Source organism: Ctenocephalides felis, unplaced genomic scaffold (assembly GCF_003426905.1).
Source record: "Ctenocephalides felis isolate EL2017-DRISC unplaced genomic scaffold, ASM342690v1 CF-g0.4_SCAFFOLD_03572, whole genome shotgun sequence".
Classification (NCBI taxonomy): Eukaryota; Metazoa; Arthropoda; class Insecta; order Siphonaptera; family Pulicidae; genus Ctenocephalides; species Ctenocephalides felis.
Window position 1 is genome coordinate 35,969,013 of NW_020539726.1, and position 15,789 is coordinate 35,984,801.

At 28.9% G+C, this 15,789-nt stretch overlaps 2 protein-coding genes across 2 annotated transcripts; one reads left to right on the forward strand and one right to left on the reverse strand.

Moving 5' to 3' along the window:
• Nucleotides 1-4,685: 4,685 nt before the first annotated feature.
• On the forward strand, nucleotides 4,686-6,413 carry LOC113388431 (zinc finger protein 596-like). The gene has a single exon (XM_026625808.1). The coding sequence runs from the start codon at nucleotides 4,686-4,688 to the stop codon at nucleotides 6,411-6,413; it is 1,728 nt and encodes a 575-aa protein (XP_026481593.1).
• A 4,556-nt stretch (nucleotides 6,414-10,969) lies between these two features.
• Nucleotides 10,970-15,786, reverse strand: LOC113388432 (sodium/hydrogen exchanger 8-like; the record flags this gene model as incomplete). Its single annotated transcript, XM_026625809.1, is given in 8 exon segments — nucleotides 10,970-11,141; nucleotides 12,047-12,277; nucleotides 12,852-13,003; nucleotides 14,480-14,634; nucleotides 14,705-14,869; nucleotides 14,954-15,635; nucleotides 15,638-15,705; nucleotides 15,707-15,786. Coding segments are annotated over 8 exon segments (1,647 nt in total), but the record flags the coding sequence as incomplete, so codon positions are not given.
• Between the last annotated feature and the right edge of the window lie 3 nt (nucleotides 15,787-15,789).

Sequence of the window (15,789 nt, forward strand, 5' to 3'; positions counted from 1 at the left end):
AACAAATTTATTATCAACACCCACATAACAAAAGTCAACAATGTAACTCTTTTAAAGTGTTACGCAAATATGGAAAATTTGCAGATAAATCTTAATAAAATCTGTAGAACTTGTCTGAGGGAAAATGTGGAAACTAGAAGTATATTTGAGGAAATCAGAGTTGAAAATGAGTACTTGCATGTGCCTGAAATGTTGACCAAAATCGCTCTTGTACAGTGAGTAGTAAATAATAATTAGAACCATATTATTTAATTAGAACAAAGTCATGTTTATTTAAATTTATATTTGGTTATCTATGATTAGTGCTTTTTTGTTTGGTTATGCAATTTGTTGTAATTGAGAACTTATTTAACAATGATTGAGAGCATGGTTTTGTTTTGGTAGTAAAATTAAGTGAGGATTTTTAGGTTAGGACAAACAATGTGACAAAATATAAATTTACTTTAATGTAAATTAATTTGTGTACTTATGCTTTAAATTAAGAATGTCATGTCCTGTTGTATAGTATATTAAATTTATATGCAATTACTTTTCTAAATAGCTTTCTAAACTTTGAGGTTAGGGCACATGATGACAGGTGTTTTTGAAAAATTATTTTAGTCTAAATGAATTTTTATACCTAAAACGTTATTTGAGGCTAAATTACTTTAAACTAATAATGTTTCTACGTTTTTGTAAGTTTCAATTAAGTTTTTATATTTTATTAGTAAATATTTGTCAGTTAGGTTAGGTCATTAGTTGACCTTTTAAGATTTTTAATGAGTTTAAGTGCCTCTTTATGTTTTATTATATTATTTATTACAATTAAATGCAAATTTTTACAATTTAATGTAAATTTAATTACAAAATGTTTTTGGTAAGTTTCTATTAACATTTTATGCTTTATTGTTAAAATTTAGTGAATATTTTCAGGTTAGGGCACATTATGACAGGTGACCCCAAAAGACGTCTTTTTGAAAAATATTTTATTCCAAATGCATTTTTCTACATGTAGTGATAAATTACTTTAAATTAAGTGTCTTTTTACGTTCTGTTGTATAATTTATTAAAATTATGTCCATTTTTCTGTTCTGTTACCAAGTGACTATTTTGAGGTTAGGGCACATAATGACAGATGACCCATAAGAGGTCTTTTTAAAAATTTTTTTAATATAAATTTAAAAAAGATAAATTACTTTAATCTAATTGTTTTTTTACGTTTTTGTATGTTTCAATTGAGTTTTATTATAAAATTTAGTAAATATGTCAGTTAGGTTAGGTCATTATTTCACAGGTCAAGAATTTTGAAAATTATTTTAATATAAATGATTTTTCATACATGTAATGATAAATTACTATAAATTAAAGTGTTTTTCACGTTTTGTTGTATAATTTATAAAATTATGTCCATTTTTCTGTCTATTATCAAGTGGCTTTTTTGAGGTTAGGGCATACATGATGACAGGTGACCCCAAAAGAGGTGTTTTTGAAAAATTATTTTAATCTAAATTAGGTTTTATACTTCAAATTACTTTAAACTAAGTGCTTTTTTACGTTTTGTTGTTTAATTAATTTATTTATTTAAAATTTTGTGCATTTTTATGTTTCACTCTAAAAACAAAGTGAAGTGTTTTTAGGTTAGGTTAAGAATGACATGACAGGTGTTTAAAGATAAATTATTTTAAGTGCTTTTTATATTTTATTAAGGTTTTATTATGTCATTTATTACTAGTCAGTGCTAATATTACATTTTTGTAAGTTTTAATTAAGTTTTTATGATTTATTATAAAATTTAGTATTTATTTGTCAGTTAGGTTGGGTCATTGTCAGTTAGGTTAAGTCATGATCTTTTGTGATTTAAAGTGCATTTTTATGTTTTATTGTGCAATTTGTTTCGTTTAAATGCAAATTTAATTGTTACATCTTTTTTTATAAGTTTTATAATTAAGATTATTATGTATTATTATAAAATTTAGTGATTATTTGTCAGTTAGGTTAGGTCATTAGTTGTCAGTTAGGTTAGGTCATGATGTTTTGTGATTTTTATGTTTTATTGTGCAATTTATTGCAGTTAAGTGCAAATTTAATTCCAACATTTTCTTAATAAATTTTAATTAAGTTTTTTATATTTTATTGTTAAAATGTACTGAATATTTTTCGGTTGGGTGTAATGATAAATTTGTTACTTTGATCTTAGTGCACTTTTATGTTTTATCAAGCAATTTATTTCAATTAACAAGTTTAATTGCAACAGCTTCATTTAAGTTTTTTATGGTCATAGGATGAGTTTCTTCAAAGGATGATGATAAATAACTTTAATCGAAGTGAACTTTGTACCCAAACTTAAATCTCTTTATTTAGTTTTAATAATGAAGCAAACTAATAGAATCAAATTAAAATAAATTATATATTTTATTTAAATTAAGCGTAACTTAAGTTGGTTGAAACAATGTCTAATAATATATTGCTTTAATCGAAGTGCATTTTTATACTCTATTACGCAATCGATGTGCATTTTTCTATTCGATTATGCATTTTATTTTAATTAAGTAAAGCTTAACCTTTAATATATAATTTATTTGAATTTCGGTTGATTTTTCTATGCTTTATTATCAAAACTAAATGAATACCTTTAAATTAGGAAAAATGATGAATTATCTCAAACGATCTGTAATTACTTTAATCGAAGTGCCATTTTTTACTTCATTAACTAATTTATTCAAAAAACAGTGCATTTTTATGCTTTCGTGTACAATTTATTTAAATTTGAGTCTATTTCTATTCTTCATTATTAAAACTAATTAATTTTTTTAAGTTAATAAGTTACTGAGGAGATCTGGATTGATCAATTACTTCAATCAAAGTGCTTTTTATATATTATAATGCTATTTATTATAATTAAGTGTATTTTTATACTTTAGTATATCATTTATTTCATTTGGATCTATTTGTATCCTTAATTATTGAAGCTAAATGAATATTTTTAAGGTAGGGCAAACGATGAGTTACTTCGAAAGATGTGTAATGATAAGAAATTACTTCGAGCGCTTTATTATATAACATTTATTATAACTATATTTAAGATATTATATTGATTATTTATATTTATAACCTTATTACAATTACGTTTTACATTTACACCTTCATTTATATTAAATTTTTACATTCACAATTTGCATTTTATATTTATATTTACATTTACAATTTACATTTTTATATTTACTTACATTTTACATTTTTACATTTTCATATTTGCATTAACATTTTTATATTTACATTTGTTTACATTTACATTTTACATTTACAAATTTACATTTACATGTTAAATTTACAATTTATTTTTACAATTTGCATTATGCATTTCCATTTTTACATTTTTATTTTTTCTGTTTACATTTACAATTTACACTTCAAACTTTACTATTTAAACTTTACTTACAATTTACATTCACAATTCACTTAAAATTTACAAATTTTAATTATTTTAATTACAATTTACTTCAAGCTTTACAATTTACTTCAAACTTTACAATTTACACTTTCAATTTGCAATTTACTTACAATTGTGCTTTACTTACAATTTGTACTTTACTTACAATTTGTACTTTACTTACAATTTACTTACAAATTACACTTTTACACTTTTCTCACAATTTGCATTTACAAATTTGCATTTACAAATTTACCTTTACAAAATTACATTTACAAATTTACATTTACAAAATTACATTTACAAATTTACATTTACAAAATTACATTTACAAAATTACATTTACAAATTTACAATCTACGCTCTACAATTAACAATTTACACTTTACTTACAATTTATTTACAATTTACACTTATCTTACAATTTGCTCTAATTTTACAATTTACTTACAATTTACAATTTACTTAAAATTTATACTTTATTTACAATTTACGTCTACATTCACAATACACATTTACATTCACATTCACCTTCACAATTTGCAAATTAAACTTTACTTACAATTTAAACTTTACACTTTACAATTTATATTCACAATTTGCACTTATCTTACAATTTACTTAAAATGTACAATTTACTTAAAATTTACACTTTACTTAAAACTTACAATTTACTTCAAACTTTACAATTAATACTTTACTTACAATAAAAACTTTACACTTTACAGTTTACATTTACAATTTACAATTTAATTAGAACTTACCATTTACTTAAAATTTATGATTTACTTAAAATTTACAATTTACTTAAAACTTTACAATTAAACTTCAAACTTTACAATTAAACTTTACTTACAATTTTTTGCAATTTAAAATTTGCACTTTACACATTACACTTCACAAATTGCCATTTACTTAAAATTTACAATTTACTTCAAATTTTACAATTTACACTTTAATTATAATTCACTTATGAATTACAGTTTACACTTTTGCACTTTACATACAATTTACACTTACACTTTACATTTCACGCATAACACTTTCCTTACACTTTACACTTTACACATTACACTTAACACTTTACAAATTACAATTTACAATTTACTTACAATTTACATTTTGCACTTTACTTATAATTTACACTTTATTCTTTTTTTGTTTTATGTCCTTATTAAAACAAAGTGTTTCTTTTCAGGTTGAAGCAAACGACGGACTACCCGAAAAAATGTGTTACGAGTGCCTTGAAAACATCACGAAAGCGTTCAAATTCAAAATGCAGTGTCAAGAATCCGATCTAATCTTACGAAACTACATCAAATACAATGATAACAACGAAGACAAAGGTAAAAGAACTTCTGTCGAAGTCACCGATAAAAAAACTTCCGTCGAAGTCACCGGTAAAGGAACTTTTGTCGAAGACGACGATAGAAAAACTTCAGTCGAAGACACCGATAAAGGAACTTCGGTCGAAGACGACGATAGAAAAACTTCTGTCGAAGACACCGATAGAAGAACTTTTGTCGAAGACACCGGTAAAAGAACTTTAGTCGAAGACGACGATAAGGGAATTTCAGTCGAAGACACCGGTAAAGGAACTTTTGTCGAAGACACCGATAGAAGAACTTTTGTCGAAGACACCGATAGAAGAACTTTTGCCGAAGACACTTTGAACAACAACGACGTCAATACAATCCTGTCATCGGAAACAGAAGTTCATCCCATCGATTTACTACAGGTAGTTCAAAATAATTTATTTTGTACCATTGGCGATTATCCTTGCGGTAAATGTTCACATTCCTTCGATCACATTGAGGATTTAAAAATACATAATGATAAGAATCATCCTGCGTCTTTGAGTTGTAAAATTTGCGGTAAAACGTTCGGTTATTCTAGTTCGTTGACGAGACACTTAAAAAGTCACGGGGAAATAGATAATGATAGCGTACCTGATAGTATTAAATGTAACGATTCAATTAGTATTAAATGTAATGATAGCATTCCTCCAGATTTAAATAAGTTTGTGCAAAAACCGGGCGCATATCCGTGCAACAAATGTTTCGAAAGCTTCGACACCAAAAAAGCCTTACGCGTGCACTCGGGCGAGCACAAAAAATTAGCCATACAATCTTGTCCAGTATGCAACTTAACTTTTTCCCATTCCTGTTCCCTGGCACGTCATTTAAAAGCCCACAAAGAAAAACGCATACTTTTATGCAACTTTTGCGGCAAAGAATTCAAACGCCCTGATGAAATGCGAAGACATCTCAGAACCCACACGAACGAGCGCCCTTACGCCTGCGACTTATGCGATAAAAGTTACAAACAATCTTTTTTACTAAAAGAGCACATGCGTTCACACACTAACGATAAGTATGTTTGTACTATTTGTGGTAAAAAAATCGCCACGTACAACGGGGTTATTATCCATATGAAAACCCATTCGGGTCAAAAGGATCACAAATGCGATGTCTGCGGTGCCGGTTTTATAGCCGTGGGTCAACTCAGGGTGCACTTGAGGATACACAACAACGAAAAACCCTTTGTATGCGACTTTCAAATCCAGGGACAACCTTGTGGAAAGGGTTTTCGTGCCAAAGCAGGCCTAGATTTGCACCAACGCTCCCACACCGGCGAACGACCCTACCGGTGCCACTTTTGTCCCAAAGCTTTCCCTAGTAGCTCCCGGCTAAAACAGCACATCAGATCACATACCGGTGAAAAAAAACATTGTTGTGACCTTTGTGATAAAAAATTCCTAAAGTCCCAGGACCTCAAACGACACAAAATGGGGCACACGGGGGAATTACCGTTCCCTTGTGATGTTTGCCCAGAGCGTTTTATTTCTAATGAGCGTTTGAAGAGTCATAAATTTAATAATCATACTATACATCAGTGTCCGCAATGTCGTGAATTTTTTGGACTTGCGAGTTTGTTGAAAAAGCATATGAAAATGCATAAAAGTCGTTTATTTGTGAGGTTTGCGGGAAGTTTTTACTGTTAATGATAATTATTTGGAGCATTTGGAGATGCATAAAGGTACTACAAATTGAAAAATAAATTTTAATTTTTTTTTTCGAGATATTGCTGACATTGATGGTAATAAAGGACAGTAGTCTTTGTGATAAGTATTTAAAAAGTTGCCATATGGATAATGCGGGTAAATTTTCTATGGTCAACAATTATTATTTTGGGAACTTGAGTTATATGAAAAATATTCTATCTTAAAGGAATATATAATTAATTTTCCGTAGGAAAAGTTATGTTATTGAAAGTTTTTGCATATCTTCACGTTTTAGAGGTTTCTGAACATTTTGGCATACCTCACAAAAAAATGGATGTGTGTGTGTTAGAGATGGGCTTATCATATCCGAAGCCGGATCGGTTAAAATTTGACTCCGCTTCAGGGTGGAGTTATATCCGCTTAACAACTCCACGACTCCGACAACTTTGAAACCGAAATACTCGACACAAATGTGTTCTATAGTGCGTTGTTTATGTATCTAAGGATTTGTCAAATCCCATTTAATTTTTTGAAATGAAAATTTATGAATGAATAGCAATAAAATAACTTTTCTAAAAAAATCTTAAATAAATGACGGGTTGTAAAATTATTCGATCGACATGACATCGACTCAATGGCTCGTAACTTTAGCAGTGTTGATTTTTTGGATTAATTTTATATATAAATAAAGTAGTAAACTTTGTAATAAAAACAAAACATTTATCATAAAATATTTTCACCAAATAATAATAGTTCTGCTTTCTAAATTTTTCTTTTGCTATTTCTATTCGAGAATTAATATTATACTTATAAATTTTGCACTCTAAAGTATTATTTCAGGCTAGGGAAAAACCAGATTAAATGTATTTAGTTTTATGTATTTTTCGGTATTTGGTCATTCTAGGGCAAGGATTGTCGTAGTTAGAAATATGTTCCTTACCATTCAATAAATTATACATTTAAGCTATTCACACTTGAACACAGTTTCATTGTTCTGTATCTTTGAAGTAATATTTTTGTATTTTCTGGAAAATATGCAATGGCATTATTTTGACTCGTATACCTAAAAGGTCATAATACTGCCTGTAAGACGAGAAAGCGACAGCTTCCTTCTCAAAGCAAAAACGCAGTAATTTAGTACCAGTTTTGGAAAGTCGGATATGACAAATCCGGTGAGACAACTCCACTCGGATTCACTCCGGAGTCAATTGCTCATCTCTAGTGTGTGTTTTTTATGTCCGCATTTTTTCGTGCACGTTTTCGGGCGCACGGATCAACCAATCTGAATGGTTCAAAAAACATTCGATCCCTATTGATAGGGAGATGTGCTGATTAGTTTTTGGCAGAGGCAGGTCCAGCCGTTACGGAGATACGGAGAAAGGAGTGCAGAAAATACATATCGAGTTTTTTGATCGATTTGAATGATCCAAAAATCATTTATCATTTAATTTGTTAATGACGGGAAGAAGTGGTGATTAGTTTTTAGCAATGGCAAGTCTAGTCGTTTTGGAGATACGGAGCTAAATATGCAAAAAATTGTAGTTTTTCGAAGAATTAAAGTATTAAATTTATTAAAGCTGTAACTTTCATTATTCGTATTTTATAGACGAAATAATATTTCGTTGGACTTATAAATTGAACAATGACGTTTATTTAACTAAACTAAATTGCAAAGTTATAATTATATATTTGAAGTAAATAAGTGAGCTTTAGATCTTTTAAAATTTTGAAATTCTTATATATTTTTGAAAATTATAGTATTATTCATTTTCGATTTCTTTATATGTGAATTTTGTTGGAATATCAAATATTTTGACAAACATTAAAAGTATGAAAAATTCTTTTTTTTTGAAAAATTTGAAATAATTTCAAAATTTGAAAATATCATTAATTTGTTTTTTAATGGACATGCCTTTGACAAAAACTACTCTACACCTACAAGTCACCGCATCAGTAGAAATCGATTGTTTTTTTAATTATTCAAATCTGCTGATCTGTGCTCGCAAAAACGTCGACGAAAATTTGTATCCGCACAGACATACATCCATTTTTTCTAAAGTATGCCACAATGTTCAAAAACCTCTGAAACGTAAAGATATGCAAAAAAATTCAATTTCGATTTTTTCACGATTACAATAACTTACCCTACGGGGAGTTAATAATTTATCAACACATTACATAACTTATTTATTAATTAAAATAATCAAATTTTGTTATGGGTGATTATTATAATCAATAAGTAATTTTCAAAATACGTCAATAATTTGTTTTTGCTTTTAATTTTATACACTGATGATGACACAAATAAAGGTATCGAAACGTACTTTATGAAATAAATTTAGTGAAAAAATAAACTACATAGTATACATATATTCACATAAACTTATGGAATTAGTCTTCTTATTAAACTTATGGAAGTCTAAAATTTGATAGTCGGCATTATAGTATTTTTTAAATAGATTTAAAAAAAATTTTAATAACCATTAGTATTTTAAGAAGTCGAGCTATACGAAAAATATATTAATTTTAATAAATAAATTATTCCGTATAACTTATGCAGATTTTCTGCAAATTAGTCATAATTATTGTAGAATTTTATAAGAAATCTATTAACATTTGAAATTAATTTTTGTTGTTAAAGATTTTAACTGTTTATATCGGAATTTAACATTCCATGTTGTATTATTAGATTTAGGGATCGATTATGCCGCATAACAGCAAAATGTTATGATACATATTTATTTTCATACATTATGCCACTGAATCATACTGAATACTGTCAAAATGTCATGTATTTGCTGTGCATTCAGGCGTTTTACACATAGTCTGCTACGTTACTCGTATGTTATGAACCAGAGTCAGAAACACCCTGTTATCTAACATCGTTTTGTTTGACATTTGTGCCTAAAGTTTTCTATCTGACAACCTGATAAAAACGCCTGACTGCACAGGAACCGCAATGGCTTTTGTAAATATTTAGTATGGAACGTTCTTCATAACATGGCCTTGCCATAACATCGGTCTGTTGTGCGGCAGAATCGGTCTATTATACTGTATTCTTATATACTAACTAATTGCTTAACCAGTCAACTGTTATTGACGAGTACGCACGTCAATGCAGAATTTCATGTATTGACGAGTATATACGTTATGCGTATAAATAAATGACAATCGTCTAAATGAATTACGAGGAGAACAAAATATATTCTCTTAAGATGTTTGAAATATTTTAATACTGGTTATTTGTTAAAAAAAAGATTTATAAGACAATTACCTCAAATGAAAGTATTTTTCTATAAATTAGATTATAATGTTTATGAGGCAATTCTGCCGTAACAGAGCTCATAAAATAGCGTTGTCATGACAACGCTATGTTATACTTGTTTTGGGTTCTGAAAACTGTGAAAATGTCTATTTGCCGTGCGATCAGGCGTATTTTACATATAAACAAGCAAGGAAGAATGTTATGATAACTGCATCATCGAAGATTCTGTTATCATAAGATTCGTTGCCATGACAATGCTATTTTATGAGCTCTGTTACGGCAGAATTGCCTCATAAATAAAAAATTGAAAAGAATATTTTGATAGCCATTTTAATTTTATGCAAAGTTTATTATTGTTAATAATATCATCTTTAGAATTTAAAGAAATGCAACATTCCGTTCTGTTATTAGATATATATAAATATTTTATTATTATAATATTAATTAGATATATATAAATACGTTATTTGATAGATAGAGGTATAATTATTTCATTAGATATATATATATATATATATATATATATATATAAATATTTTTTTATTCAACTATTTTGCTACGAAATACTAACCTGTATGGATATCAGCTAAAAGTCTGTTATTCATACGAAAAGCAATACTATATTTTTATATTGTAGAAATAATTAATATTAATATATAGAGCAACTGTTAAATTTTAAAGACAATCATATATTTATATATTATTTTGCATAAATAGCAAATAAAAAAAATTATGGTGATAAGTAAAGGGGGAATGCAATACTGATAAAAAAAATTGATACTAGTAATTCGGTTTTTAAAGTTTGAATGATTCTAAGAAACTCAAGCTCAAAGTAACTTGTATTAACTGAGACTTATGTTTTAATACCGAAATAACAGAATTAATACCGCCAAAAATTTAGACGGTATACCGGTTTTTCGTTATATCGGTGTTACATCCCGTAGAACTTAGCTGGTGCAAAAAAATTTATGATAACTTTAACTGTTCGCAAGATATTCGCTAAAAACCATTAAAAATTGAAAAATTTAAAAGGTATACCGGTTTTCGGTATACCGCTATACCGGTTTTACGGCATACCGCCATACCGGTTCCCGGTTTGCCGGTATTTCGGTATTGCATTCCCTCAAGTATTATTTAGAGAAAACCAAACATTCCATTAGAGTGCAATAAATCAAATTTATTACTTTTTATTTACACATTAGCTATACAACAGTATTCTACCCTTGTAGAAAAAATACTGACAAATCTGCACTTATCTTAAAACTTAAAACATAAATTAAAATACAGGTAACTCTGTTATATATATCACATAACACTTTTGGTCAATTAGCATTAAATTTAAATTTAAATTAAGTACTGCACGTACTAACGTCATCATCATCACTCATCTGAGGACTCACTCTTATAGTTTGATACCATTTATTCGTAAGATCCGTCATTTGACTTTTGCAATCCTTCAATTCCTAAAAACCAAAATTATAATTATAATAAATTTATAATTATTATTACTAAAGTGTTTTATATTATTTACTAGCAAACCCGACGAACTCCGTTTCGCCACCAGATGGTTTCGCGAGAAAGATGAAGAAATTTTTTGTTTGTTTTATATTTGAAAAGGAAAAATTTGATTTTATTATACAACAGTAATGAATTTATTTCGATTACAAAAATGAAGTGTTTTTTAGTTGAACTTCTCCAAGTAAATGAAAGTGAATCCGCAAATTATCAGTTTCATTGAAGTGCTCTTTGGTAAACCATATTTTTTGTGTTTTGGTCTGACGTTAACACAATAAACAAAGCGGATGGTTTTCCAACTCGTGAACAGGCAACGTATAACTGTTCATGTGAAAAACAATGATTTTCTAAATAATCTATTTGAAATTTATCCCGCAAACACTAAGCGATTGGCCTTGCGACTTGTTAATTGTTATTGCGAACGCAAGGCGAACTGGAAATTGCAATCGTTCGAAGTCAAACGGAAGACCAGTCGGAATCATTGGTATGTCACCAAATCGCCAGCAATTTTTGATTGAATGGTGAAATTCAGTGCGTGTACATCATTATTCTCTGCGGCAAGAATTGCACGTTGACTTAACCAAGCATAATTCTGATAATTCTCACTAATGTCATTACTCGAATGTTTAATTACGGTGCGTGAAGTTCCAGCAATTTGCATTAGGGCACGATGCCATGCACCACTAATTTTCTTAGCTGTAAACCTTGCGGAGCCCGAGACCTTTCCAACGAATGCAAAATTGTCGAAATCGGTTTGTGCGGTATATCGTCGGGAAGGAAAACGCGACTTATATATATATATATATATATATATATATATATATATATATACATATATATTATTTATTATTACCTGGTGGGTGAATCTTCGAGTGAAAAACGGTCTCAAGTATTTGTGGTCCAGTCGTATGAATTCTAGGCCTCGTCTTACTTGGGTGAATGTGACGTCACGTTCTTCCTCGGTTGTTAGTTCACTTAGTAATTCTGAATCGATTGCCGATCCCCATTCTCGGGTTTTACTTAGTGTTATTGCTTTTTGCTGACGTCTTGTACGCCTTGTGGCTGAACGGGTCTTCTTGTTCGCCTTTGGTAATAGATTTATATATATTTAGGGTGGTTCTAGGGAATTTCTTTGCTCCCAAGGGCTCAAACGTTTCCAAATTGTTAAAAGAAAATTCTCTGAAAGTTTTAGCTCTTAATATTAACGTTTAGATAGTGCGCAATTCAATTAAAAGTTTCGTATATTTGTTATTAAGTAAATTCTTGCGCCATCTGTGATCGGAGACGTGTAATTTTGATGGCAATTGATTACTAGTAATTTGTGTGTCAAAATCACCAATTAAATAAATATTTTGCTGCAAAATTAATTTTGATGCCATGATGAATAAATATTTCGTTAAACAGCCCACATGGATTTAATTAGAGATTAAGTGTTTTGTAAATATTTTTAAGTTTGAGTTCACAAATGCTATCACACATGGCGCAAGAATTTACTTAATAATAAATATACAAAACTTTCAATTGAACTGCGGACTATCTAAATGTTGATATTAAGAGCTAAAACTTTCAGAGAATTTTCTTTTATTACTTTGGAAGCTTTTAAGCCCTTGGGAGCAAAAAAATTCACAAATATTCTTATCAAAATTGATTTTTATCACCTGCAAAAATTTCAGCAAAGGCATCGTAGCACCCCCGAATATAAGTGTCGTGCAAAGTACAATTATAAGTGTCGTTGTAATTATTACATGACGTGTTTCGTCAGAAAATTCTAAATGTAAGGATAGTGCATATGATATAGCACCTCGCAAACCTGTAAAGTAATACAAAATTTAATATATATATATATATATATATATATATATATACATATATATATATATATATATATATATATGTTTTTTTATATATAAAAATGGAGATCGATATTATGTGAGGTACGCTAAAACTCGAAAACGGCTGAACCGATTTGGCCACTTTCAGTCTTGAATTATTTGTGCTAATTCAGAGATTGTGGGAAAGGTGAGAATTTGTTTCAACACCGCGTAAAAGCGTAATTTAAAATAAAACACCGGCCGGCGACTCATACGTCAAATGTTAAATGGTTTTGACCATCAAATAACTTTAATAGGATGTTTTAGGTAAAAATTATTTAATTGTAGTGAGAAGTTTTATTTGTACACAAAAACATTATTAAACTAGCCGTAAATGTTATTAGAAACTTAAAATTATAACTTTTTTTTTAAATGTTAATAGGAAAATACACTTTTAGGCTTTTTGACATTATTTTTATGAGAATCGTATTTTTTTCAACGTTCTAGTCTATATTTTAGTGATTAAATATAAAATTTTCACACTGGTGATGGAACAAACCGAGTCCCGAAACGTACGTAAAATTTAAAATAATTAATAGTGCAAAAAAGAATGATGTGTGAATTTAATATAGACATCATTATATATGGCCTAGTGTTTGGGGTTTGTATGTAAATCTCATATATAAATGTATATATTGATTTATACACCATTATATATGGACTAGTGTTTGTGGTTTGTATGTAAATCTCATATATAAATGTATATATTGATTTATACACCATTATATATGGACTAGTGTTTGGGGTTTGTATGTAAATTGCATATATAAATGTATATATATGACCTAGTGTTATGTGGTTTGTGTGTAAATCTCAATATATAAATGTATATATTGATTTATACATCATTATACACAACCTAGTCTATGTGGTTTGTATGTAAAAGTCATGTATAAATGTATATATTGATTTATACATTATTATATATGACTTAGTGTTTGTGGTTTGTATGGGAATTGGATATATAAATGTATATATTGATTAATACATCATTATATACAGCCTATTGTATGTGGTTTAGATGGAAATTGGATATATAAATGTATATATTGATTTATACTTCATTATTCATAGCCTAGTCTATGTGGTTTGTATGTAAATTGGATATATAAATGTATATATTGATATATACATCATTATTTATAGTCTAGCATTTGCAGTTTGTATGTCTATCCCATATATAAATATATATATATTGATTTATACATCATTATATATGGTCTAGTGTTTGTAGTTTGTATGTAAATTGGATATATAAATGTATATATTGATTTAGACATCATTATATATGGACTAGTGTTTGGGGTTTGTATGGAAATCTCATATATAAATGCATATATTATATTATATATGGCCCAGCCTATGTGGTTTGTATGGAAATCATCTTATATATAAATGTATATATCATTATTTACCACTGAACCACATGATAAATGCCATCTTTTTAGTGATTTTGTGCTCCCTAAATTGATTTACAAGCCAAGATAAAGGAAATATATTTGCAGCTCTTCCTATTAAGCAAAGTACAATGCTCCAAATAACTAAGGCAGGTTCCACTCTGTGACGAAAACTGCAAAAAACAGTAAAATATTATATGGAATTTTATATTAATTACTATTTATTATTGCAGTAGTGTTTACCTAAATATAGCCATTCCCAAATAAGCAAACACACAAGTTTCTGCAATAAAAGCCAAAGTTCTCATTGTCTGTTGCATAGTTATTTGTGTAACAGTTGATAAATTGAAATGTGTGTAATGGGACATCACAATGCCACAGAATAATATCGCCATTATACCTAAAATCATAATAATACAATTTATTTTTGATATATTAGTATTTAGTATTAGTCTAAAGTTAGAGTTCTAATATTATTCTTTTACCTGATAATGAATTCCTTCTGCCAAAACATAAGGTGCATAAGTAAACACCAACATCATACCTAACTCTAAGGACGGATACTTTCTAAGATCAACATGTTTCAACAAAAGAGCACTAATTAAGGCAAAGACTACACCGATACCAGCCGAAGCAAAGAACATTAAACAAAACCTATTTAAACCGGAGACTACAGCTTCAGCAGTCGTCATTAAAGGATTGTTGGATTCCAAAACTGCAGTTGTTAAAACAATTGAAATAGCATCATTTAAAATACTTTCTCCGAACACCAACATGTTTAAAACTGGGTCCACGTCTAAAGCATGGAAAATAGCTACGGTAGCTACAGGGTCTACTGCAGAAATTAATGAACCGAAAGCAAAAGATTCAACAAAGCTGAGATTGTAGGCAACGTCTGCCATTCCTAGTAGATACACACCAGCACCGACAACAAAGGCTGATATGGCTGTACCAAATATAGCAAACACCAGGATGGAACCGATATTTTGGAAAAAATTACCTTTATGCAAATTGTACCCGGATTCAAATATTATAGGCGGTAAAAGCACTAAGAAAAACGCTGTGGGTGAAAAGGCTTCTTCGTTCTTCCAATTTGCAATATTTTTAGACGACATTAAATTAATTATCAAGCCTATTAAAGCACCTAAGAAAACTACAACAATACTTTCAGGTAATACTGAAACCCTGTTTGTAACATGAAATGAATTAAAAGAATCCCTAAAGCAGCACACAAAGCACAAAGATATAGACATCGAGCTGTTTTGTTCTTGTTCAGCGGAGCCCTTTTCAGGAAGCACTGGATCAGGATTTTCAATCGTGGCATTTTG

Excerpts from the sequence above, each read along its gene's own strand:
- LOC113388431 (XM_026625808.1), top strand. The coding sequence starts at position 4,686 with ATGCAGTGTCAAGAATCCGATCTAATCTTACGAAACTACATCAAATAC.